This window comes from Theropithecus gelada, chromosome 14 (genome assembly GCF_003255815.1).
Source record: "Theropithecus gelada isolate Dixy chromosome 14, Tgel_1.0, whole genome shotgun sequence".
In the NCBI taxonomy this organism is placed as follows: Eukaryota; Metazoa; Chordata; class Mammalia; order Primates; family Cercopithecidae; genus Theropithecus; species Theropithecus gelada.
The window spans coordinates 6,028,148-6,053,268 of record NC_037682.1 but is presented as its reverse complement, the minus strand read 5'-3'; the positions used below and the strand labels follow the sequence as shown (position 1 = coordinate 6,053,268).

Below are 25,121 nucleotides of genomic sequence, written 5' to 3'. Positions count from 1 at the left end.
ACCCCTGATCCCCACGCCCAGGCCCTTCCCTTTGCTGGTTCCTTCGCCACTCTGGCTCCAGGACCCTGTCCCTTCTCACCTGGGTAGCTCCCAGCAGGCCCTGCTGCCCGCCTCAGCCATCCCTATCGATCTCAGCAGCCCAGGCCCTCTGAGACTGCCCACTACTTCCAAGACTGAGTTCAGCAGAGCCTGGGCCTCTGCTCTATTCCTGCTGTTGTCAGTTCCCAGAACGTGCTGTGCCCACTCCCCAGCTGTCCCTCCTCCTGTCCCGCCCAGCCCTCCTGGGTCCCTGCTGCGCTGTGCCACCCCCCCCCAGCCCCCTACTGCACTGTGATCCCTGCACGTGGTCGACTGCATGAGGTGGAAGGGCCAGGATCAGGGACCTGAGGCCACCTGCTCTGAACCCCAGCCTTACAAAAGCCCTGCTGGAGACAGGTCCATTTCGATCACTCAGATGGAATTTGCTGTTCTCGTCCATCTCGTGGAATCTAGGTTGCGACTCTCTTGAAGTCAGTTCCAAGTCCCAGCTGTGTCCCTGCCCCGCTCCCTTGGGCCCTGGGGTGGAGCGCTGCCGAGAACACTATCTGTCCAGCCCTGGGAGGGCCATGCTTGTTGTTCTCTGAGTTCCTGTTTTCTCTGGCTCGGGGGGCCGGTGCTTACAGACACGCTGCTCCAGTTAAACTGTCTACAGCAGGCACGCATGGCTCCAAACCAGAACACAGAAACTTGGTCTCCTTGGAAAGCAGGAGTTTATTTTTACCCTTTTGTAAGTATTAACTGGGTAATCACGACAAACACGGAGCGATCTCAATGCTGTTGATCCGGAGGACAGTCTGCGGGGTCACGACAACTGAAAGGAAAGATGTCACAGGCTTGACCACAGACTGACTGTTGTCATCAGTCACTGCAGGGGCTCTGCACACAGCCCTCCCCAGCCAGCGCGGCCCTGGCAACGTCCCCTGCTGCACACGGCCACGTTATCGCCAGGTGTGCACTGACTGCCTTGCTAGCTTGTTCGTTCACTCTGTCGGCAGGTGCAGAGGCTGGACACCTCACCTCTCCTCCCACACTGTCTATGCTGTGACCTGTGGAGTGCGTGGAAGGATGGCCCCACCTGAGTGACCCTGAGGCTACCTGGAAGTGTCAGAAGGTACACGAGAGGCTCCCCCACCCAGCTGACTCTAAGGTGACAGCCAATATCAGTATTCTGGGTATATTTAACTATGCCCACTGTTGGTGGTTTAGGCCGGCAACTGCAGTAGTAACAAGAGCTGTGAGGGACAGACTTCTGCAGCCACTCATCTGTGTGGCCCATGCCCTGTGGGTGCCATCCCTCAGGATGCCCACTGTGGGGGCTGTCCTCAGTGCAGGCTGCTCATCTGTGTGGCCCATGCCCTGTGGGTGCCATCCCTCAGGATGCCCATTGTGGGGGCTGTCCTCAGTGCAGGCTGCTGGGACAGCCCTGGGCCTGCTCTCGGATTCACTGCTGCCTTGGGGGCAGGGCTAGGCGTCATGGGTTCACACGTGGAGGGTGGAGGAGCAGGGAAGTGAGGCTGGGTCCTTTGGGTGCTCCCTCTAGGATGAGGGTGACAAGTGGGCAGTGGCAGCTGGATTGAGACCTGCCTGGGCTTCCTCTTCTGAGACCCAGGTGCCCCACACCCTCCGTCTGCACGAGCCTGGGCAACCAGCACCGTGCAGCAGGGCCCAGCGATACTTTCTCTAACTTACTTCTTTTCTTCTTGAAGTTTTTCCTTTTCCTAAATCTCATAATGATTCTTGGCCATGATTCTGTCTTTTCAATGACTGTGGCTTCTACTCGAACAAGATCCTTTCTAGAAGGAAGAAAAATCAATAATAATGCATCTTTTGGATTATTTTTCAAATGCCTTAGGTGAGAATTTCTAAAATGAAGTTATACTTTCTCTTTTGTGGATTATAAAAGTAATATGCCCTCAATGGAAACATTTCAAAAACCATGAAAAAGGACCACAAAGAACAGTTCCGGGGAATCTGAACAAATCTTAAGAGGACCACACTATCATGAAATAGCCAGAGACCAATCATTTGGCCTGGATGTTCTCATGGGCCTTAAATGTCCACTATTATTAAGTATAAATGCTGTGTTTGGTGTCAACAGAGAAGATGAATGCAACCCCCCACATGACCTAATTGCACTGTGACCACTGTCGGCATGTCCAGCCCTGGAGCCCCAGACAAAGCCCAGCACCTCACAGCCATTACCCGAGGAGTGGCTTGCCAAGCAGCGTGAAGTTATCTGCCCCAACCAGCAGGACCTGAAAAAATTCAACAGCTGTGTTTAATCAGTGGCTCATTACAATAAGTAAGAGAACAGTCGCTAATAACAGGTAGTGACGTGAACGCCACACAAAATGAGAAAGACTGAAAACGTTGTGATATGAATTTCATCTGCTGTCTGATGATCTCTTTAATATTCCACAACCGGCTTGTGAGCTGACAAGTGGCAGCACTGCACAGCCATGGGACTGCCTGAGGGACACGCTCCAACCCTCAGAGGCAGGAGACGTACAATTTCATGATTACATACCATGGATATGCATCCAGATAGGTGCTGTAACCCTCATATTAACGGTGACTTCAAAAACCCTTTCTATCGGAGCATAACACAGAGAGAAAAAGCACACATCATACCATCGTGTCTCTTGGCACGGTTCACAGTTCTGCTAATCTTGCAATGATTTAGGCTCAACTGTATTCTTTTTTTTTTTTTTGAGATGGAGTCTCGCTGTCGCCCAGGCTGGAGTGCAGTGGCCGGATCTCAGCTCACTGCAAGCTCCGCCTCCCGGGTTTACGCCATTCTCCTGCCTCAGCCTCCCGAGTAGCTGGGACTACAGGCGCCGCCACCGCGCCCGGCTAGGTTTTTTGTATTTTTAGTAGAGATGGGGTTTCACCATGTTAGCCAGGATAGTCTCGATCTCCTGACCTTGTGATCCACCTGTCTCGGCCTCCCAAAGTGCTGGGATTACAGGCTTGAGCCACCGCGCCCGGCCTCAACTGTATTCTTTTAACGACTGCAAAATTCTCAAGAGCCAGGCAACCATTCTCAATGCAGGGAAATCACGACACCAAGTGTGGCTGCAGATGAAGACACCTTTGCCTTCCAAATGCAACAGTGGGCTTTGTTTTTTGTTTTCAGACAGAGTCTCACTCTGCTGCCCAGGCTGGAGGGCACCGGCGTGATCTTGGCTCACTGCAACCTCCGCCTCCCAGGTTCAAGCGATTCTCCTGCCTCAGCCCACTGAGTAGCTGGGACTACAGGTACCTGCCACCAAGCCTGGCTAATTTTTTTGGTATTTTTATTAGAGACAGGGTTTCACCATGTTGGCCAGGCTGGTCTCAAACTGACCTCAGGTGATCCACCCGCCTCGGCTTCCCAAAGTGCTGGATTTACAGGCGTGAGCCACCACGCCCGGCCTACAGTGTTTTTATTAGATGTTGGAGATCATCTTAAACTTTACTGATAAGAAAAAAATCCAATCATACTAAACTTAAATGTCTAGAGACTAAGTATATCATATAACAAACTCAGCGGACATGCATATTAGATAGAGACAAATAACAAAATAAGTATTTTTAGAGTTTGTTTCAGCATGACATGCTCACTCCCACTGGGTTTCCTGTTATAAAAAGCAATCTGCTTAGGAGGGGCTTTCTAGAATTTTTTGTTGATGTGAAATGTTTCAAATATGCAAAGGTCAGGCCGGGTGCGGTGGCTCACACCTGTAATCCCAGCACTTTGGGAGGCCAAGGCAGGTGGATCACAAGGTCAGGAGATCGAGACCATCCCGGCTAACATGGTGAAACCCGTCTCTACTAAAAAAAATACAAAAAAAATTAGCCGGGTGTGGTGGCGGGCGCCTGTAGTCCCAGCTACTCGGGAGGCTGAGGCAGGAGAACGGTGTGAACCCAGGAGGCAGAGCTTGCAGTGAGCCGAGATTGCATCACTGCACTCCAGCCTGGGAGACAGAGCGAGACTCTGTCTCAAAATAAATAAATAAATAAATAAAAAGCAAAGGTCTGCCTCCAGAGGAGTTTAAATTCATAAAGAAAATCATGTATCTTATATTAATAATTAAGCATCCCAAAAATTACCTGTTGCAGAGGTAATTATAATTTTATAAAAAGAGTGGGCAGGCTGGGCACGGTGGCTCATGCCTGTAATCTCAGCATTTTGGGAGGCCGAGACGGGCAGATCACCCGAGGTCAGGAGTTCAAGACCAGCCTGACCAACATGGAAAAACCCCATCTCTACTAAAAATGCAAAATTAGCCGGGCGTGGTGGCGCGTGCCTGTAATCCCAGCTACTAGGGAGGCTGAGGCAGGAGAATTGCTTGAACTCGGGAGGCAGAGGTTGCGGTGAGCTGAGACCACGCCATTGCACTCCAGCCTAGACAAGAGAGAAACTCTTTTTCAAAAAAAAGAAAAGAAAAAAAAAAAAAAGAAAAAGAAAAGAGTAGGCAAAAACTAAATAGACGCTCCCAGCAAACAGAATTATAGCTGAAGGCTAGAAATGTCTAGTTAAATAAACAGACCAGCCAGGCGTGATGGGTCATGCCTATAATCCCAGCACTTTGGGAGGCTGAGGCGGGTGGATCACCTGAGGTCAGGAGTTCAAGACTAGCCTGACCAATATGGTGAAACCCCATCTCTACTAAAAATATAAAAATTAGCAAGGTGTGGTGGCGCACGCCTGTAATACTGGGTATTCGGGAGGCCAAGGCAGGAGAATTGCTTGAACCCAGAAGGCGGAGGTTGCAGTGAGCCAAGATCCTGCCACAGCACTCCAGCCTGGGTGACAGAGTGAGATTCAGTCTGAAAAATAATAATAAACAGACCATGCAGTTTTTTGAGTCAGGGTCTCACTGTGTTGCCCAGGCTGGAGTGCAGTGGCCAGTCACGGTTCACTGCAGCCTCAACTTCCCAGGCTCAAGTGATCCTCCTACTTCAGCCCCACATATAGGTGGGACTACATGTGTGTGCCACCGTGCCCAGCTAATTGTTTGGAATTTTAGTAGAGACGAGGTCTCTGAGGTCTCGCTATGTTGCCCAGGCTGGTCTTGAACTCCTGAGTTCAAGCAATCCTGAACCTCGGCCGCCCAATGCGGTGGGTCACCAGTGTGAGCCACCATGCCTGGCCTAGACCATGCACTATGAATGGTCAGTGAGGTAAATTAGTACCCAGGGAAATGCCTGTCAACCAGTCTTTACTATTTAAAAACAGCAGCAGCTGTCAAAGCTAATGGCAGAGTAGTGTCTTAGCAGAAACTTAACAGTTTTTCCTCATTGACAGGGGCTAGAAAGTGCACTACATCCTTAGCCGGCATTTTTATTATCTCTGCAATCAAGCATTTTTCTCTGGGAATACATTAATAAGACTGGAACACAATAAAGACATGTATCTGTCCTCAGCACTGTTTAATGTGCCATCTCCCTTCCTCCAGGGAGCAGACCTGCCGGGCCAGGTGCCGCCCTCAGAGCAGCAGAGGCCTGCCCTGCCCTTGGACCCCAGCCCCGCCGTGGGCGCCCCCCACAGTCCCTTCTGGGCCTCAGCTTTGTTGTCCTCTGCCTGAGACGGGGTTGGGGTGGGGGGTTCCTCCTCAGTGTGAGCTGGGGTGTGGGGATTGCACACTTGGTGGCTGAGCCCCTGAATATCCAGAGAAGCTCGGCGGCCTCACCTTCTCCAGTCGAATTCTCTCTCCACACGCAAGGTCTAGTTCATTTCCAATTAAGATCAGGTCTTCAGCGGTCACCTTCCACTGGCGGCTGGCAAAGTGCACCACGGCGAAGAGCCGGCCATACTGCCCCGTGGCAATCAGCTCATTCACCCTCCTCACGACCTCTGCAGGGGAAGGCGGGGGCGGCCAGTCACCCTCACCTGCTCCCCCACGCACTGCAGTGTGATGTGCAGCTCCTGGCGGCAGGGCCCTAGGGTGGACGTGACAGCCAGCACCCCTCATGAGCACCTCACTGCTGGCGGCCCAGCTCCTGCCCCACCCCCTGCAGGCACAAGTGCAGGCACAGGGCCAATCTGCTGCTTCAGGAGCACGGGCACCGTGGCATATGGGGGCTTTCACAGATGGAAGCTCCCCAAGACTGCGGAGAATGCCCAGACCACCTCCTGTGATGCCCTCGCCTAAGCACTCGGCATGTCTGGCTAGGTTTCTACAACTCTAGGGTGGGCGAAACCCTCCACTTGGTTCATTCTCATGAGAATGAGGAGCCAGCAGACCAGGAGTGTGCAAACCCTGAGAAGCCAAAGGAGAGGCCTTTGCAATGAGGAACCCCCCGCGCATCCCATCCCCATATCCCACCCCCAGGGCAGGACGTGTTCCCTCTGCACGCCTGCGCCCACACGGGCTCTGTACTCAGTTCCTGTTATTGCTGCTCGGACTCAGGTCACAGTCCCCTCTCTCCTGCACTGTTTACTCTGAACAAGCATTTAATGGGCACCGACCCCCCGGCCTGAGCGAGGGCGAGACACACAGAAGGGATGACAGAGTGCCTGCCCCGGAAACACTGGCAACACCAGAAGCACCAGCACCGAGGGCGAAACTCTCGGCGGACTTGTTTCACTTGCGCGGTATCTGAAACAGTGTTTAACATACAAGGAGATTCCACTCGAGGATGTTGATTTCCAGCATTTTGGCAGGTGAAGATCATGGCACTAGTGGCTAATGATTCCGTCCCTTCTGACACGGGCTCCAGGCTGACATGAGTCCTGACACCCCTGCATGTTTCTCCAACAGCCCAGGGGGCACCGGCTTCCAGTAATCGTGCTTAACTGTGCTAACTGGCGAGAGCTGTCTCTGCGCCCACCAACAGCGGGAGACGAGATGGAGCCGGGGCCCTGCCCTCACTTATGCCACCTGCCTGCCGTGTGGCAGGTGTTCAGGGAGCAGTTAATGAAAAACATCTGAAATTCGGGTGTTAACGGGAGAAAATGGGCATGAGTGCGGGCACCGTGCAGTGTGTGGGAGAACCCCGAAAGATGAAGCCCTCGCTTGCTCTGCGGCCCGGTGACCGCCTCTGTGAGTGACTGCAGCAGGGTCTGGGTGGTGCCCTCTAGCTCTGTCTCCTAGGGAAGTCTCACCTGCATGGTGTCTGGTCTCCTCAACTGGGTCTGGCAGAACAACTTCCGGCCAAGGTGGTGAACTCAGGGATGTTCTAGGAACATATCTGTAAAACACATGTCGCAGACAAATGTCACACACACTTGAAAAGGCAGCTCAAATCCTCTAAGAAATGGCCATGCACAAATGTTAGGAAGGGACCCCAGGCAACAAAAAGGCTCCCTCTTTAGGACAGGCCTCGCCCCTCCGGGGTAACCCCGAGGACAGGCTCCCTGTATCCTCTTAGAGCCACAGGGAACAATGGCTCATCATTCAATAATCAAAGCAGGAACTCTCAGCGTTCTGCAAAAGAGCCCCTGCTTGGGTACTTCTCAGTGCTAGAAGGGTGCCCATCCAAGAAGGCTGGGCTTGTGGTGTCTCGGGGCACATTTATCTTGGAGGCACAGGCTGAAATGCCCAGCCCTCTACCTTCCCCACAACCCGGGACACAGGGCCAGCAGCCCTCCCGCCTCCCTTGGCATCTAGTGGCCCTGGAATGGCAGCTCCAATGACCCTTCACCACATCCTGCTCAAACAGGACCACAACGTTCCCTGCTCCACCTCCACCTCCTCCTCCTCCCAGGTAGGTGCCCGCTCTTCCTTCACGCCCAGGTGAGTGCCAGGCAGCACTGGCTTGGAACCCCAGACAATTCTGTGTCCTGCGGTCTGCAACTGAGCAAATGGGAAAACAATCACCCGCCTGAAAGGGCTGTTAGGATTGGAGGGCTACTGTTCACAGCTGGCCCCAGCATGGCCAGTGAGGGTCGGGTGTTAGGAGTGCTCAGTCCCAGCAGCTATAGCACTGCGGTCCCCAACCACCTCCCCTCCCAACCCTCAGGATGCCAAGCTTGCTGCAGGCAATGCCTTTTTTTTTTTTGAGATGTAGTCTCACTCTGTCACCCAGGCTAGAATGCAGTGAGTGGTTTGATCTCAGCTCACTGCAACCTCTGCCTCCAGGGTTCCAGCGATCCTCCTGCCTCAGTCTCCTGAGTAGCTGGGATTACAGGCACATGCCACCACGCCTGGCTAATTTTTGTATTTTTAGTAGAGATGGGGTTTCACCACATTGGCCGGGCTGGTCTCGAACTCCTGGCCTCAAGTGATCTGCCCACCTCGGCCTCCCAAAGTTCTGGGATTACAGGCATGAGCCACCGTGCCCAGCCCAACATCTTATTTCCTAACTCTCCCCTGCCTGCTCAGCCTCAGGAAGGTGAAGCGGAGAAGAAGGGAGGAAAGAAAGGGGGGACCTAGATTCAAAAGGAAGCGGGGGTCTTTCTTTCTGCAGTCTACAAAGAGGGAAGGTAGGTAGATCCCAAGCCGAATTATTCAGAACTGTTTTTAAGCTTTTATTGCTGCTACCATTGCAAAGTAAAAGTTCAGCCTTTCTACTCCAGAGTTGCATCAGGAGGAAGAAAACGACTTGCTCCATACGTAAAATGCACTGGCCTCCACATCAAGGACCAGGTCCACCCGTCCTGTTGGCCGGCGCGCAGGACGGGCTCCACACGAATCTGGGAGAGGAATGAATATTTTCCCAGTGGGGTAGGGCTCAGAGCTCCTAGAAACGTGAACTCCGTGGTCTGTGATTGGTCAATGACCTTGAGGGACAAGGAGGACATGGAAGGTGCTGCTATCTACAAAATGTCTTTGACCTGTTTGATGTCTGATCTCCCCACATGGGTCCAGCAGTGCCCAGTGTGAGAAGAACATGCTGGCAGGAAGGTGCTAACCTCTCACACAGGACACAGGGGAGTAAGCACAACCTACTACCCACATGCTCACTTACAACTTCTTCCTACGCTCAGAATGTTTCTCCACTTCCTTTGAGAAGCAAAAAAGGCTCCCGCATCTCCCCACTGCAGAGGATCCCTGGAGTCCCAGCAGCAGTAACAGCAGCCAACATTTTGTGAGTGCTGACTGTATGCCAGGCACTGTTCTAAGCGCTTTAAATGTATACATTTACTTAATCCTCTCCAACACCCATGCAGATCGAAACAAACACTACTTCCATCTTGCAGAAGCTGGTGCCCCAGGCTGTGAGGGGCAGCCGGAACTGCACGCCGGGGGGTCCCTACAGTAACTGCTATCCCTGCACTGCTCCACTGTCTCCCACCAGTGAGGGGGACTTTGTCAAATGTTTCCTGCAGTTTATAATACCTTAAAAATGTTTTCTCAAGTATAAAATGTTAACACTGAATGTGCTTTTTCAAATAATGAGTTTCTCTTAGAGACTCTGATACAACCTTCCTCATCATAACTCATTGAGTTAGGACTTCAAGCTCCTCCATAATAAAAGAAAGCAAACACATATGGAATTTCTCTTTGGTCTCTTGCAGTTACGTCTTTATTTATTTTAAGGATCTGAGAAAAATACCGTCAAAAAAGTTAAAGCTGAAAGTGGTGGTGCATGCCTGTAATGCCAGCTACTCAGGAGGCCGAGGTGGGAGGATCGCTTTAGGCCAGGAGTTCAAAACCAGTCTGGGAAACACAGTGAAATTCTGTGTCTTAAAAACAAAAGAGGAAATTTAAATATTATTGAGAACCAAAAGGTAGGAAGTTTTGACTTCAGAAAGACGGTTCTACAAATGAAAGGAAAAGCGGCACCAAAACCCACATTTTGATATTACCCTGGTGGAAATGAAGTGCTCTGTGAATTGAACCTTCGAGAAGCAGACCAAAGGGAGGCTGAGGGAAGAAGAGAAACACAGATCATTACTATTAATACTACAAATGCAAATTGCCCTTTACGATGCTAAATGCATGACTGCTGCTCCTGGTATGTGGTATAAACCACTGCATGACAGCCTGCCCATAGAAACACCTAGGTGAGCAAAAGTACAAGAACATCGCTTACAGCTACTGGTTATATGTGTTGAGATCAGTTTGCCACACCATCTACAAGCGCCTCAGACCAGAACCTCCTGCCCACTAACCATGCCTTGACTAACTGCCCAGTAGGTTCAGACCCTGTTCTGTGTCCAAGTGTGGGAGCAGCCTCCAAGATGGCGCTGCTGAGCCCCACCTCCTGCTATTCTTACCCCATCGGCCCACTGGGAGTGGTCTGTGTGTCCGACAGCTTGTGACAGACGTGCTAGCACATGGGTTCTGGTATTAGGTGATAACCAACTGGGACTTCCATCTTGGATGCCCGCGCTCACCCTCTCTGATCACTGGCCCTAGGGCTGCCCTGCTGTAAGCAGCCCTACCTAGAGGTCCACGTGGCGGGGAACTGGGCCTGTCGCCAACACCCACAGGAACGACCTTGCAGGTGGATTCTCCAGCCGCTGGCGCAGCGGAGTCTTGAGATAACTACAGCCCCTGCAGACTTGCTTGCTGCAAGCTAAGACCCTGAGCCAGAACCAGCCACCTAAGCTGCTCCTGTGTTCTTGACTCTCAGAACTGGTGTGAGTTAATAAATGTTTTAGGCTGCTAAGTTGTGGGGTCATTTCTGATGTAACCGTAGATAACGAATACCAGGAATACACCAGGAAACAAAGACATTCAGTCTACTGAGAAGACAGGGGCTCAAAGTAAGTGCTTAGGTGTAAAAAGCAGAGAACGGTTTCTCAATAATCACTTTTAACTCAGCTATAATTTACACACCATAAAAACCACCCTTTTACAGTCCGCCCATTAGCACTGGCTCCCCATTTGCGTTTCCTCGGCTGCTTTCTCCTCTCCTCTCCCATTTGGGCTCCTGGGGCTCAACCCTTGGCCTTGACTTCTTTTCCGCCCACAGCCATTCCTCTGGTGACTGCATCCAGTCCGATGGATTTAAATGCCCCCAATGTGCTGGCGACTCCCAAGTTTACAACTCCAGTCAGGGCGTCTCTCCTGGATTTGCATGCCCACCTGTCTATCTGCCTTAGCCACTCATGTCTGACGTGCACCTCACACCTCCAGAGGTTCCTCATTTCTTCCCATGCCTGCTTCTCCCACACTCCTCCCTCTCTCATGACGGCAACTTCATCCTCCCAGTTGTTCAGGCCCCAAACCTCCATCAGTTTTGACCCTTCTCTTGCACACTACTCAGCCAACCCATTCAGCAAATCCATCTCACTATTAAAGACTTAGTAGGCTTCTGTACCTAATTTGCTTCTAGCTTTGTCTTTGGGTCCACAGGGAACAAACACTCTCCCACAGGATTTCCTTTAGATCGTCCTGGAGACTGTGACTGTGGACTTCCATCCTGTCTCCTTTGCTCACTCTTCAAGGCCTCAGCTGCTCACTGTTTTGGTCATCTTGTCTCTACTCACTTCACTGTGTGTCTTTCTCTCTTAACGCGTAAGTCTATACTTGAACATAGCATTGCAGGGATGGTTTCATGTAGGTAGGCAGAATGGAGTAAGCCCCACTGCTTTTGTAAAAACTTTCCTGCCTACTTAAACCTAAGTTTTATTATGGAAAATGTCAAGCATACAAAAGTAAGGAGAACAGAATAGTGAACTCTCTCTCAATTATCCCTTTCCAGGTTCAACAGTTACTAACTCACGGCCCATTTTGGCATCTACATTGCCTCTGGCCCAACTCTGATTATTATTACTTTCTTAACAGACTTTATTTTTTAGTCAGTTTTAGTTTCACACCAAAATTGAGTGGAAGGTACAGAGAGCTCCCATATGTCCCCTGTCCATGTGCCCATAGCTTCCTATCGACATCCCTCACCAGAGTGGTACAATCCTTACAATTGATGAACCTACATTGACACATCATTGTTATCCAAAGTCCATAGTTTACATTAGGGTTCGCCCTTGGTGGTGTACATTCTATGGATTTGGACAAACTTATAATGACATGTATCTACCATTATATCATACAGAATAGTTTCACCGCCCTAAAAATCCTCTGAGCTCCACCGATTCATCCTTTTCTCCCCCAATCCCCTTACGCCCCATCTATCTTTTTACTGTCTCCTTAGATTTGCCTTTTCCAGAATGTCAAAGGCTACAAGATGTAGCCTTTTCACGTTGGCTTCTTTTACTTAGTAACATGTATGTAAGTTTCCTCCATCTCTCTTCATGACTCATTTCTTTTTATTGCTGAATAATATTCCACTGTATGCATGTGCTACAGTTTATGTAACCATTCATCTCCTGAAGGACATCTGGGTTGCTTCCAAGTTTTGGGAATTATGGAACAATTCTTTTAATATTGTCCAATATAGAGTTAGATCCAGTTTTTCATTTTTGGGATCATGGTGAGACATGAGACCCAGGTTTAAAACATACGTAAATACTCGTGCACACAAACACACACTCCAACCATTTTCAGGCAGAGATTTATAGAGTTTTTAACGAATATAACCGTTTTGGAGCCTCGTATCAGCCCAGTGCCTTAAATACGGCTGTTTCTTTTGCTGAATGAGTTCAGATTAGGCGAGGATATCCATCATCATTTTTCAGACCGGCTGGCAGCCTGGGGGCAGTGGTTCAAGCACATGCTTTGGAGCCGAAATGACTGAGCCTGAAGCACTCTTCCTCCACTTCCCCGCTGAGTGACCCTGGGCACGTTACCTAGCTCCTTTGAGCCTCACTCTGCTCCCCCATAACATAGGAGCTATACCAAAGTTCAAGGGCTATTGCCAGTATTCAGGCTACTAACTGAAGGAGTCAGAATCTGAATCTGGGTTTCCCCTAAGGGAGGAGACCACTCCTCATATTGTCTTATGCCCAATTTCTGCCTCCAAAGAAAGAAGTAAAAACTAAAAGGCAGAAACGAAATCCACAGGCAGACAGCCCGGCGCTGCACCCTGGGCCTGGTAGTCAAAGATCCACCCCTGACCTAATTGGTTCTGTTATCTACAGATTACAGACATTGTACAGAAATGTACTGTGAAAATCCCTATTTTGTTTTGTTCTGATCTAATTACCGGTGCATGCAGCCTCCAGTCACGTACCCACTGCTGGCTCAATCAATCACGACCCCCTCACACGTACCCCCTTAGAGTTGTGAGCCCTTAAAAGGGACAGGAATTGCTCACTCGGAGAGCTCGGCTCTTGAGATAGAAGTCTTGCCGATGCCCCCGGCCGAATAAACCCCTTCCTTCTTTAACTCGGTGTCTGAGGACTTTTGTCTGCGGCTCCTCCTGCTACACCCAGACTCCAAAACCCGTGCTATATTCACCACAAATGCGATCAACACACAAGGCACCAGGTCGGACCCAGGCACATACGTGGCGAGACCGCAGGGAGCAGCGCTCGCTCTGCGTCCTCCCTTCCCCCCTTATCCCGGGTCTCACCTGCTCCCGGCCCCGAAGGTCTCAGGATGCTGCGGCTGCACGCGGACACCAGCCGCCCTAAGGTGACCGTCAAGGGGGATGCTGCCATGGCGGCCGCCATTTTCCCGCAGCCTCGGCCGGAAACGGAAATGACGCGAAGCGCGAGCGTAACTCACGGGCCCGTCGGGGAACACAGGTCGTGCTGTAACACCTGCCGCGCTGTAACACCGGCCCGGCGCGGAAGCTGGACGTCGGCGACCGGGGCCCAGACTGGCGGCGGCGATGGCCTCGGCGGCTGTGGAGAGCTTCGTGACCAAGCAGCTGGACCTGCTGGAGCTCGAGAGAGATGCGGAGGTGGAGGAGCGCAGGTACGGGCGGCCGCCGGCGCCGCTCCCTCGCGGTTGGTCCCGCCGTGCCCCGGGCAGGGTCTCCGAGGGGCTCGGCCTCACAGTCTAGGGCGGGAATTTCGTCTCCGACCCCTGGAGTCCGGGTCAGGGACCGTCTGTCCCCTGCTTGGCCACCTCCCGAGTTGTCAGTCTCATCACCTCCCGGGCAGCGCGTTCCGTTTTGGGCCTAAGGAGACGCACTTTCATTTCTCGACCCGAGACCCCCCTAAGCTAACACTCCTGGGCCCTGGCCCCGACCCCAGTTCCACCCGCAGCGGGTTAGCAGCCCTTTCCCTTATTCATTCAGTAAACATGGTTTGCGCCCCTTCTGGGCCAGGCCCCGGCAGCGTGAGTCAGGTGCACTGGCTGCCCCCGATGCGGCCAACGGCGGGCTGGGCATGAGCAGAGTCCCTTCCCCTCCAGCGCGTCCAGGGCCGGCTGCGTGCGTGTGGCGGGGAAAGAGCCTGGAGGAGGAACGCTCTTCCCTGGGGAGGGCCAAGGTGGATTCAGGAGGAAGTGGAGCCTGAAGGAAAATTGGAGTTCAGCCGGTGGATGCGGGGTGGGGTGGGGAGCCAAGTGAAAGCCGGGCTTGTTTCCGAATGGGACTATTTATTTGTCCAAAACAATCAGAGCTAACATTTATATACTTTCCATGCGTTAATTCCTTTACACCTCATCCCATGCCAACCCTACAATGTAGGTTTTTTATTTTTTAGACAGTCTCGCTCTGTCGCCCAGGCTGGAGTGCAGTGGCACAATCTCAGCTCACTGCAGCCTCCACCTCCCGGGTTCAAGCGATTCTCCTGCCCCAGCCTCCTGAGTAGCTGGGATTACAGGCACGCACCACCAGGGCCGGCTAATTTTTTTGTATTTTTGGTAGAGATGGATTTCACCATGTTGGCCAGGATGGTCTTGATCTCCTGACCTCGTGGTCTGCCCGCCTTGGCCTCCCAAAGTGTCGGGATTAGGGACGCTAGCCACCGCGCCCGGCCACAGTGTAGGTTTCTATTACTATCATTTTCCATCTAAGGAGATGGAGACAGAGAGGGGTTAAGTAACTTGCCCCAGGGTGACACACTATAGCCCGATTTGCTGTCAGGCAGTCTGCTTCCAGAGTTTGCAGTCAGCCATCCGTCGGTAGGATTTGTCTGAGATGCTTTTGATCATGGCAATAGAGAACTTTTGCAGTTATGTTGACTTTATTAGAATCCCAGCTGCTTCATTTATGGCTGTGTGACTTTGCGGGTTCTTTCTCTGAGCCTTACTTCAACTGTAAAACTGGGATGATTCCCACCTCACAGCCTTGCTCTGAGAATGAAACGATCCCCTGTCAGTCAGGTGCTCAGCACGGTGTCAAGGACAGAGTCAGCCCCCATGGCAGTGGCTCTTTCTGAGCATGCTGAGCAGACTGGCAGGGCGAGCCTGGGAAGGGCCTGGCTGAGGAGCTAGCCTTCTGTTCTGTGTGTGGAGGATGGGGTTAAGCAGGCGAGGGAGGCGAATAGATATGCATTTTAGGAGGATCTCTTGGGTCTCCTGCTTTTGACTGGACCTGGAGAAGCCAGAGGTAAGGTAGTTGAGAGGTTCCGTTTAGTCCAGGTGAGCAGTGATGCGAATTTGAACCGGGGCTGTGGCGGCCAGGATGAGAGGCAGAGAAGTCCAGGTGGAAATGGGAGGGGCCTGATAGGACTTAGTGACAGATGGGAGTAGAGAGGGGAATGCCGATTGAAGGATCTGTCTCAGGTACCTGGGAGAAGGGTTGCGGCATTAACTACCCTAGGGGGATGTAGGAGGACCGGGATTGGAGTGGGGCAGATTCAGAGTTCCATTGGGACATACTTAGTGCCCGTGAGTAGATCTTTTTCTGTGTTTCTTTCCCTTTTACTTTTTCGGGTGGGTGGAAGTAGAAATTGGTGAAAATCCTGAAGCATCAATACCGGGTATCTTCCAGGTCCTGGCAGGAGAACGTCTCTCTGAAAGAGCTCCAGAGCCGAGGCGTGTGTTTGCTGAAGCTGCAGGTATCCAGCCAGCGCACTGGGCTGTATGGACGGCTGCTGGTCACCTTTGAGCCCAGGCGATGCGGGTCTGTGGCAGCTCTTCCCAGTAACAGCTTTACTTCTGGTGTGTGCGTATTGACCTAGACAGACATTGAAATTTACTGGCATTCAGACCACGAATTGTACCCTCATAAAGACTGGATTACAGTGACCAGTTGGAGAATAAAGCATTGCAATGAAGAGCTCTTAATCAGAAGTCCAACAATTGATGTGGGTTTTAGTTGTCTAGATCAGCATTGTCTAAAACGGTAGCCATTAGCCATACGTGGTCACCGAATGTTTGAAGTGTGGCTCGTGATTGCTGTAGATACAGAATACACACCAGATTTGGAAGAGTATGTCAAAAAACAATTGGGATTATCCTGAGTAATTTTTCTGAATACTGATTATATGCTGAAATAATAGTTTTCATATATTGGGTTAAATAAAATATATTGTTATTAAAATAATTTACCCATTTCTGTCTTTTTTTTTTTTCTTTTGAGACAGAGTTTCGCTCTTGTTGCCCAGTCTGGAGTGCAGTGGCGTGATCTCTGCTCACTGCAACCACCACCTCCCAGGTTCAAGTGATTCTCCTGCCTCAGCCTCCCGAGCAGCTGGGATTAGAGGCATGCGCCACCTCGCCTGGCTAATTTTGTATTTTTAGTAGAGACAGGGTTTCTCCATGTTGGGTCAGGCTACTCTCGAACTCCCAACCTCAGGTGATCCGCCTGCCTTGGCCTCCCAAAGTGCTGGGATTACAGGCGTGAGCCACTGCACCCAGCCTCTTTAAAATTTTTTAGTATGGCTACTAGAAAAGTTAAAACTGCACGTGACTGGGTGCCTGTAATCCTAGCACTTTGGGAGGCCGAGGTGGGTGGATCGCTTGATCTTAGGAGTTCAAGACCAGTCTGGGCAAGATGACAAAACCCCATCTCTGCAAAAAATAGAAAAATTAGCCAGACGTGGTGGTGTGCGCCTCTAGTCCCTGCTACTTGACGGGCTGAGGCAGGAGGATCGCTTGAACCTGGGAGGTTGAGGCTGCAGTGAGCTGAGATTACGCCACTGCAGTCTAGCTTGGAGGCACAGTGAGACCCTGTCTCAAAACAGAACAAAACAAAAAACAAAAAACAAGAAAAAACTACATGTGACTCTCATTATATTTCTATGTAATGGGCAGCCTTGGTCCAGCTGGTAAACATGCAGTGTGTGTACTTCTGTATTCCCAGCCCTTTCTTGTGCCAAGCATGCTTTGGCTAAACTTGTGCCAGCCTGGTTGGAAAGGAGGGGCAGTTCGAAGAAACTTCTTAACCACACCCCTGGGACGCTTGTGTTGGACAACCACGACCCTGGAAGCCTGGAGGAAGCAGCGGTGCCAGGGCCGTACTTTTTACTGTGAAAGTGTCTCTGCCTTGTTTTGGTGGTGACAGAGTTTTAAATTTCGTATTTTTATTCCATAGACTTTTGCCCAACAATTACTGGAATACCGACTGGGTTTGGAGATGAGATGAGGGTACTGAGAGAGGAGAGGGCCAGGAGGGGAACCTGCAGGTTGGAGTCAGACCTGAGCAGAGTTGGAGATTTTTTTTTTTTTTTTTTTTTTTGAGACAGACTCTCACTCTGTCGCCCAGGCCGGAGTGCAGTCGTGAAATCTTGGCTCACTGCAACCTCCACCTCCTGGATGCAAGTGATTCTCCTGCATCAGCCACCCGAGTAGCTGGGACTGCAGGCGCCTGCCACCACGCCCGGCTAATTTTTTTTTTTTTTTTTTTTTTGAGACGGAGTCTCGCTCTGTCGCCCAGGCTGGAGTACAGTGGCCGGATCTCAGCTCACTGCAAGCTCCGCCTCCCGGGTTTATGCCACTCTCCTGCCTCAGCCTCCCGAGTAGCTGGGACTACAGGCACCCGCCACCTCGCCCGGCTAGTTTTTTGTATTTTTTAGTAGAGACGGGGTTTCACCGTGTTAGCCAGGATGGTCTCGATCTCCTGACCTCGTGATCCGCCCGTCTCGGCCTCCCAAAGTGCTGGGATTACAGGCTTGAGCCACCGCGCCCGGCCCGCCCGGCTAATTTTTGTATTTTTTTAGTAGAGACAGGGTTTCACTGTATTGGCCATGCTGGTCTGGTACTCCTGACCTTGTGATCTGCCCGCCTCGGCCTCCCAATGTGCTGGGATTACAGGCGTGAGCCACTGTGCCCGGCTGAGTTTGAGATCTTATGCTTACTAGTTATGTGACCTAGAGTTAGTTATTCACCTTCCAAAGACTGGGAACAGCAGTACCTTGTAGCTTTGCCATCAAGATCGAAGGTGTGTGCAGGTGGTTTGAAAACTCTGAAATGCAAAGGTAAAAATGTGTATTTATTCAATAAGTGTGGAGTGCATGACCTAAGAGGTTAATAATAGTTCATAAACAGTAAGTCAGAAGAAGCAGCGTTTATATAGAAAAGTAGCACGCTGAAATTTTGGTTGTTGATAAAGCTGTTGATCAGATTCAGGTAGAGTGGTTATCTGTTCCTTTTCTGAGGAGCAGGCTTAAGTCTCAGTAGCTCAGAAATAGACATCCAGAAATGTGGGGCTCTATATAAGGCGGCTTGTGGAAAAGTTGCAGTAGGGCTGGGATCCTCTGTCTAGGCCCGTAGCGGCCCCTGTGCACAGAGCCTCTGTCCCGCGAGCTTGTTGCCACCTACTCTTTGTAAAGTTAGGAAAGGAAACGTGATTCGATGTACAGGTGAAGCTCAGTGTCTAGATTTCAGACATGGGGAATACATGGAATGTGAACAGGTGTGGGTGACCCGTGCTTTTATCTCAGAGTGGATTCTGTTTCAGTTATAACTGCCTGTGTTCTGAGTGATGAAAATCTGAGTCAAGCTGGCTTAAGCAAGAAGGGAACGCATCAGTTGTTGTAACTTGAAGGCTGACTTCGGGACCCAGAGGAGCGCGCCAGGACTCAGTTTCTCTCCATTTCTTGACTCTGCCGTCTTTTGAGTTTTTGGGTTTTTTTGGTTTTTTCCTTCTTAGACTCCAAGTCTTGCTCTGCTGCTCAGGCTGAGTGCAGTGGCACAATCTTGACTCACTGCAGCCTTGAACTCCTGGGCTCAAGTGATCCTTCTGCCTCAGTGTCCTGAGTAGCTGGGATTACAGGTGGGAGCCTCTGTGCCTGGCTTGTGTTGATTTTTGTCTCAGGTGCCTCGTGGTAGCAGTTCTAGCCCCTAATCCTCTCAGGTCTCCGGTCTCACTGGAGAGACTGAGTATCTCTATCCAGATGACCAAGCACAAGTCTCAATACATCTCAGGCCTCTGACTTGGCCACATGCCCATCCCTGAAGCAGTCACTGTGGCCAGGGGGCATGTGAAGCACTGAATGGCTGAAGCGTGGATCAGGGGAAACCCCGTGACTCACCTGACAGATGGGAGACGCAAGACACTTGTCATAGACAGTAGGAAGGGCTGTGCTGCGTGGCCATTTTTGCATGGAATGTTCTTTTCCAGATGTGCTTGTGGCCCTTGCTGCTTTCTACGTCCACCCGGCTCCCCACAGAGGCCCTTCCTGCACACTCTTTCTGGAATAGTGTCCTCATCCCTCTCCATCCCCTTCCTGTGCTTTATTTTTCCTTAGAGCACTTAGCGCTGATATAGATAGCTGTGTTTGTTCTTTCTCTCCTCCCTGACATGAGGGCAGGGACTGTCCTTACTCGTAGCACTGACCAGAGCCAAAACAGTGCTTGGTACACAGTAGGCACTTTAAATATTTTCCTGAGTGTCTTGCTTGGTTTGAATAGTTCATTGATCTCAAGTCGAGTTTCTTATATGATTTAGGTGTTAAACTTTTTTTTTTTTTAACTGTTTGTGATTGCATTTAGTAAAGAAAGTAACAAAGATAAAATATTTGAAGTATGCTGGATTTTATTACATAAAATGGTGTTGAACCTTTCCCCAGTGTCTTGCCTAACTGAGTCTTTGTGTTTCGCAGGTGATATAGTGGGCCTGTACGATGCTGCTAATGAGGGCAGTCAGCTGGCCACCGGAATCCTGACCCGGGTCACCCAGAAGTCGGTCACGGTGGCCTTTGATGAGTCCCACGATTTCCAGTTGAGTTTGGACCGAGAGAATTCCTACAGACTGTTAAAACTTGCCAATGATGTCACTTACAGGCGACTGAAAAAGTAAGTGGATGTGACTGGAAATCCTAAGTACCATCTTCCTTCAACATAGCTAACTCATTCCTACCATGCCTGTCGCACAAAAGAGAGCGACAGGTCCGGGTGTGGGCGTGGCCCTTTTGTGAGTTGGCGGCACCTTTGGGGCAGAGGCTCAGCCACTGAATTGCTGGTGTTCTAATTTTCGTTTTCTCCCTCGGCAGAGCTCTGATTGCTCTAAAGAAGTATCATTCTGGCCCAGCCTCCTCACTCATAGAAGTGCTCTTTGGCAGATCTGCTCCCAGTCCTGCCAGTGAAATACGTAAGAACTTTTGAGTTTTCTTTTTTGGTTGAAATCGCTACCGAAAGTATAGAGAACAGTGTGACCTTGGGCCGTTTTAAGAAGAGTTTGAGAAAGTATGACTAGAAGAAATCTCCCTGAACATCTTTGTAGAAATGTCTCGGAAGGCCTTGTATGAATTGGGCTGTCCTCCTCGTACTCAGTCCTAATGAAGTAGCTCATTCCATTGAGGTTTTTTATTTTTATTTTTTTATTTTTTTTAGATGGACGCTTGCTTTGTCACCCAGAGTGGAGGGCAGTGGTGCGATCTTGGCTCACTGCAACCTCCGCCTCCCAGGTTCAAGTGACTCTCCTGCCTCAGCCTCCCAAGTAGTTGGGACCACAGGCGCCCACCACCATGCCTGGCTAATTTTTGTATTTTTTAGTAGAGGTGAGGTTTCACCATGTTGGTCAGGCTGGTCTTGAACTCCTGACCTCAGGTGATCTACCCGCCTCGGCCTCCCAAAGTGCTGGGATTACAGGTGTGAGCCACCGCGCCCGGTCTGTGCACTTTTTATGTCCTTCGCGGTTCTTGGAGAATGTCATTTTTGAGAGGAGTTTGTTGTCCCATCCAGTTACTGCCCATGATTTGGCAGATTTAATGTGAGTATTGGACTTGGCCCATTTGTAAAGCAATGGCTTTGGCCAAGCCTCAGGCAAGGGTTTCCCCACAGCTATTTTCTCTCATACTGTGCTAGGCAAGCCAGTGTTGTGTTAGCTTCAAACATGCAAGACTACTTCTAGCGCTCTTTCAGTGTGCAGTCCCTCAAGATGTCTTATTTTGTAAACACTCATTTTCTTTTTGCATTTTCCTTTGGAAATTCTAAATGCACTCACATTTCAATAACACTTTATTTCTATGAAATATGTACTGAAGGGCTCCTTTGCGTCAGAAACTGAATTAGAAATGTATGTACTGTGTCTTAGGGACTCTGGAATAGCCTGGCTATAGCATGGGAACATGGGGTTTGATGGCCTGTTACTAGCTCCACACCCTGCCATCCTCCATGTTGGCTTCAGTCTCACAAGTCAGGGTCAGCAAACACCCTTTGCTTATGAGCTGCTCCTCATCCAATAGGTGTCTTTGTGTGGTGGGCACCGTGTAGCGAATGCCGTGGCTGCAGGGCTGAGCACAACAGCACCTGCTCTCAAGAGCACAGCATAAGAAGCAGGTCTTGGCCAGGTGCGGTGGCTCATGCCTGTAATCCCAGCACTCTGGGAGGCTGAGGCGAGTGGATCATGAGGTCAGGAGATCGAGACCATCATGGCTAACACGGTGAAACCCTGTCACTACTGACAATACAAAAAATTAGCTGGGCGTGGTGGCACTCACCTGTAGTCTCAGCTACTCGGGAGGCTGAGGCAGGAGAATCGCTTGAACCCGGGAGGCGGAGGTTGCAGTGAGCTGAGATCTTACCATGGCACTCCAGCCTGGGCGACAGAGCGAGACTCTGTCTCAAAAAAAAAAAAAGCAGGTTTTTAGTCTTGGTTGTGGAAGATTCAGAATAGAAACACGATCCTAGAATTTGTTAATCATTTTTTTTGTCATTTGTCTCTTTATCATTTTATGAGCACTTAAAAGAGGGACAATATGTTAGACACGAATATGCTCTAGGAAACATTTCCTTCATTCCTGTTACTCTAGAGCAGGGGTTGGCAAACTTTTCCCATAAAGGGATGGATTGTGAATGTTTAGACTTTGTGGGCCATGTCATAGCAGCAGCCAGCTGTAGATGGTATGTAAATGAATGGGCGTGGCTGTGCTCCAGTGAAACTGACCAACACAGGCAGCCGACTGGATGTGGCCCATAGTTTGCCGATCCCTGTTCAAGGAGAAACCTTGTGAAAATAAAGCGGACTTAATTTTGTGTTGATTGGATTGCCCCTGGGGAGGTCCAGTACGTTCCTGACAGGCATCACTCATCCCCGGGGGCGCACACTCTGTGAGGAGGAACAGTCACAGAGCTCCCCAGAGCTCCTGAGTCTCACACTGCTCTCTTTCCACAGACCCGCTGACATTCTTCAACCCCTCCTTGGATGCCTCCCAGAAAGAAGCGGTTTCATTTGCGCTGTCGCAGAAAGAACTTGCCATCATCCACGGACCTCCTGGCACTGGGAAAACCACGACTGTGGTTGAGATAATTCTTCAAGCTGTGAAACAAGGCTTAAAGGTGGGCAGTGCGCACCACTTCCCTGTCAGAGCCCGTCAGCTCCTGGTCTGTTGTGTTCAGTGGGTGCTCAGCGGCCTTCCAGCTCAGTTCTGGTGGGACGGGTTGAGAACATTGCTGAGCATTTATTGGTGGAGCGTTGGACTGGCCCTGTTTGGTTTCCAGCAGCCCCGTGAGTCTTGGGGAGCACGCACAGGCACCACAGCCTGGGTTGTTGAGAAAGGCTCCTGGAGCCCTCTGAGGCGTGGCAGCCTTAGTGTCGGCCAGGCCTTGGCCCGGGGTTTATTTGCTCACCATGCTTGCTGTGCTCGCGGTCCTCCGTGTGCAGGCCCATGCAGGGGCCCGGAGTTGACCCGGGCCTGGTCTGTGCCCATCAGGAACTCAGCTTCTGGTTGAGAGGTTAACGGCTAATCAGATAGTCTGGTTAATGGATATGATGCACATGTCTAGTGCACAGATGACTGATTTTCTGAGATGTGGAATATAATACTGTACATTATTATTCACTTACATTTTAAATTTATTTTTATTTTTATTTTTATTTTTATTTTTATTTTCCAGTCACCCAGGCTGGAGTGTGGAGTGCAGTGGCGGGATCTTGGCTCCCTGCAACCTCCACCTTCCGGGTTCAAGTGATTCTCCTACCTCAGCCTCCTGAGTAGCTGGGATTATAGGTGCGCGCCACCATGCCTGGCTAATTTTTGTATTTTTAGTAAAGATGGAGTTTCACCACCTTGGCCAGTCTAGTCTCAAACTCCTGACTTCAGGTGATCCGCCTGCCTCGGCCTCCCAAAGTGCTGCAATTACAGGCATGAGCCGCCGTGCCTGGCCCAGTTACATTTTTAAGGACTGAGAAAGGACCTTTTATCATCATCTGCCTCAGCTTGAGTCATTATGGATCTTGGCACATGGAGAGCTTTTTGAAAAACCTTTCTGGTTTATAAAAATGTTGGATAATGATGAGAATTGGAATAATGGCCAGTTTTGTAGGTGGACGTTTACTGGGTGCCGCCTATCACCAGGCATCCTTCTGAGCACCCTTTTAATCCTCACTGAAACCTTGTGCCAAGGCAGGTGGTTAGTGGCCCCAATTTGTAGACGAGGAGGCCGGGCGCGGTGCCTCATGCCTGTATTCTCAGCACTTTGGGAGGCCGAGGCAGGTGGGACACCTGAGGTCAGGAGTTTGAGGCCAGCCTCGCTAACATGGTGAAACCCCGTCTCTACTAAAAATACAAAATAATTAGCTGGGCGTGGTGGCGGCCACCTGTAATCCCAGCTACTCAGGAGGCTGAGGCCGGAGAATCTCTTGAACCCAGGGAGGCGGAGGTTGCAGTGAGCCGAGATCACACCATCGCACTCCAGCCTGGGCAACGAGCGAAACTCCATCTCCAAAAAAAAAAAAAGACGAGGAAACTGAGAAACAAGGTCAAGTGCCCAGCACTCAAAGTGGCAGAGCCAGCAGTGGAACTTGGGCAGAGCTGCAGGGAAGCCTGCCACTTGCTTAAAAGATTATGTCCAACAGTTTTCCTATGAATGAGTGTCTTTGCACATGTTCGAAAACTGGTAAGAAAAGATGACTTATTGAAAGGGAGCAGATTGGTGGTTTTAATTGGGTGCCGACTATTCACTTAGAGTGAGCCAAGACACACCTATGTGCTTGCTTCTGTGGAGATGTGCCTTGGGAGGTGATGCCAGGCGTGGGGAGTGGGTGTCTGAGCCTCCTTCCTGAGCTGCTGTTTGTCTTGAGCTTAAGGGTCTGTAGGGACTCTCTGCCTTCTCTGCTGGTTGCCACCTACTCTTTTTTTTCCCCCCAGAGGTGGGGTCTCACTGTGTTGTCGAGGGTGGTCTTGAACTCTTGACCTCACGCCTTGGCCTCCCAAAGTACTGGGATTACAGGCACGAGCCACCGCACCTGGCCAGGATCTCACTTTTAATAGTGGAGCTGTGGCCAGGCGCGGTGGCTCATGTCTGTTATCCTAGCACTTTGGGAGGCCAAGGCGGATCACTTGAAGCCAGGAGTTTGGGATCAGCCTGGGCAACATAGCAAGACCCATTCTCTACAAAAAATAGAAAAAATTAGCTGGGCATGGTGATGCATGCCTGCAGTCTCAGCTACTTGGGAGGCTGAGCCAGGAAGATAGCTTGAGCCCAGGAAGTCACGAAACACCAGGAGCATGGTCTAGGTCTTGCTGCTCACCACACAGAAAGCCAGTTACTGAGGACGAGTATTGCCAAGGAAGAGGCTTTAATCAGATGGTACAGCCAAGGAGATGGGAACTTATCCTCAAACCCATCTCCCTGACTGACTAAAACTAGGGGTTTATATAGCAGGGAAGAAATGTAGCAATGTGTAAGAAACAGGAACTAGGGAGGGCAAGGAGGCACTGCACCTGTAGTGGTCTGGTGATTTTCAGATCTTTGATACTTTTTTGAGAGGCCTAAATGTCCTTTTCTAAGGAAGGAACTCACACAAATAAGTTTGAAGCTTTAACAGCAGATGGTCAATTTCACTTTATCCAAAAACAACTGTCTGAGACTCTTGAGCCGGTTTCTCCATGATCCTGCCACTGCACTCCAGCCTGGGCCATACAGCAAGACCTTGTCTCAAAAAAAAAAAAAAGAAAAGAAAAGAAAAAAAGAAAGAAAGAAAGAAAAATATAGTGGAGGTTCGGGAGACAACTCTGAGTCCATTTG

The 25,121-nt window shown here is 50.5% G+C and overlaps 2 protein-coding genes across 3 annotated transcripts in view; one reads left to right on the top strand and one right to left on the bottom strand.

Moving 5' to 3' along the window:
- Positions 1 to 732: 732 nt before the first annotated feature.
- On the bottom strand, positions 733 to 13,507 carry MRPL21 (mitochondrial ribosomal protein L21). Of its 2 annotated transcripts, none has more exons than XM_025356854.1 (7): positions 13,387 to 13,507; positions 9,776 to 9,833; positions 7,130 to 7,215; positions 5,715 to 5,878; positions 2,242 to 2,294; positions 1,729 to 1,832; positions 733 to 850 (listed from the first exon to the last, which is right to left on the bottom strand). In XM_025356854.1, the coding sequence occupies exons 1-7, from the start codon at positions 13,484 to 13,486 to the stop codon at positions 786 to 788; spliced, it is 630 nt and encodes a 209-aa protein (XP_025212639.1). In that variant the 5' UTR covers positions 13,487 to 13,507; the 3' UTR covers positions 733 to 785. The 2 variants fall into 2 exon arrangements, with proteins under 2 accessions (XP_025212639.1, XP_025212640.1); XM_025356855.1 differs by having other exon boundaries at positions 9,809 to 9,833; positions 13,387 to 13,499.
- A 1-nt stretch (position 13,508) lies between these two features.
- The window catches only part of IGHMBP2 (immunoglobulin mu DNA binding protein 2), a 36,304-nt gene continuing 24,691 nt past the window's right edge, over positions 13,509 to 25,121 (top strand). Inside the window, exons 1-5 of the mRNA XM_025356853.1 lie at positions 13,509 to 13,733; positions 15,700 to 15,869; positions 19,754 to 19,946; positions 20,144 to 20,241; positions 22,267 to 22,430. Of these exons, the coding sequence (XP_025212638.1) occupies positions 13,648 to 13,733; positions 15,700 to 15,869; positions 19,754 to 19,946; positions 20,144 to 20,241; positions 22,267 to 22,430 (711 nt within the window). The 5' untranslated portion in view covers positions 13,509 to 13,647. The remainder of the gene's footprint in view (positions 13,734 to 15,699; positions 15,870 to 19,753; positions 19,947 to 20,143; positions 20,242 to 22,266; positions 22,431 to 25,121) is intronic.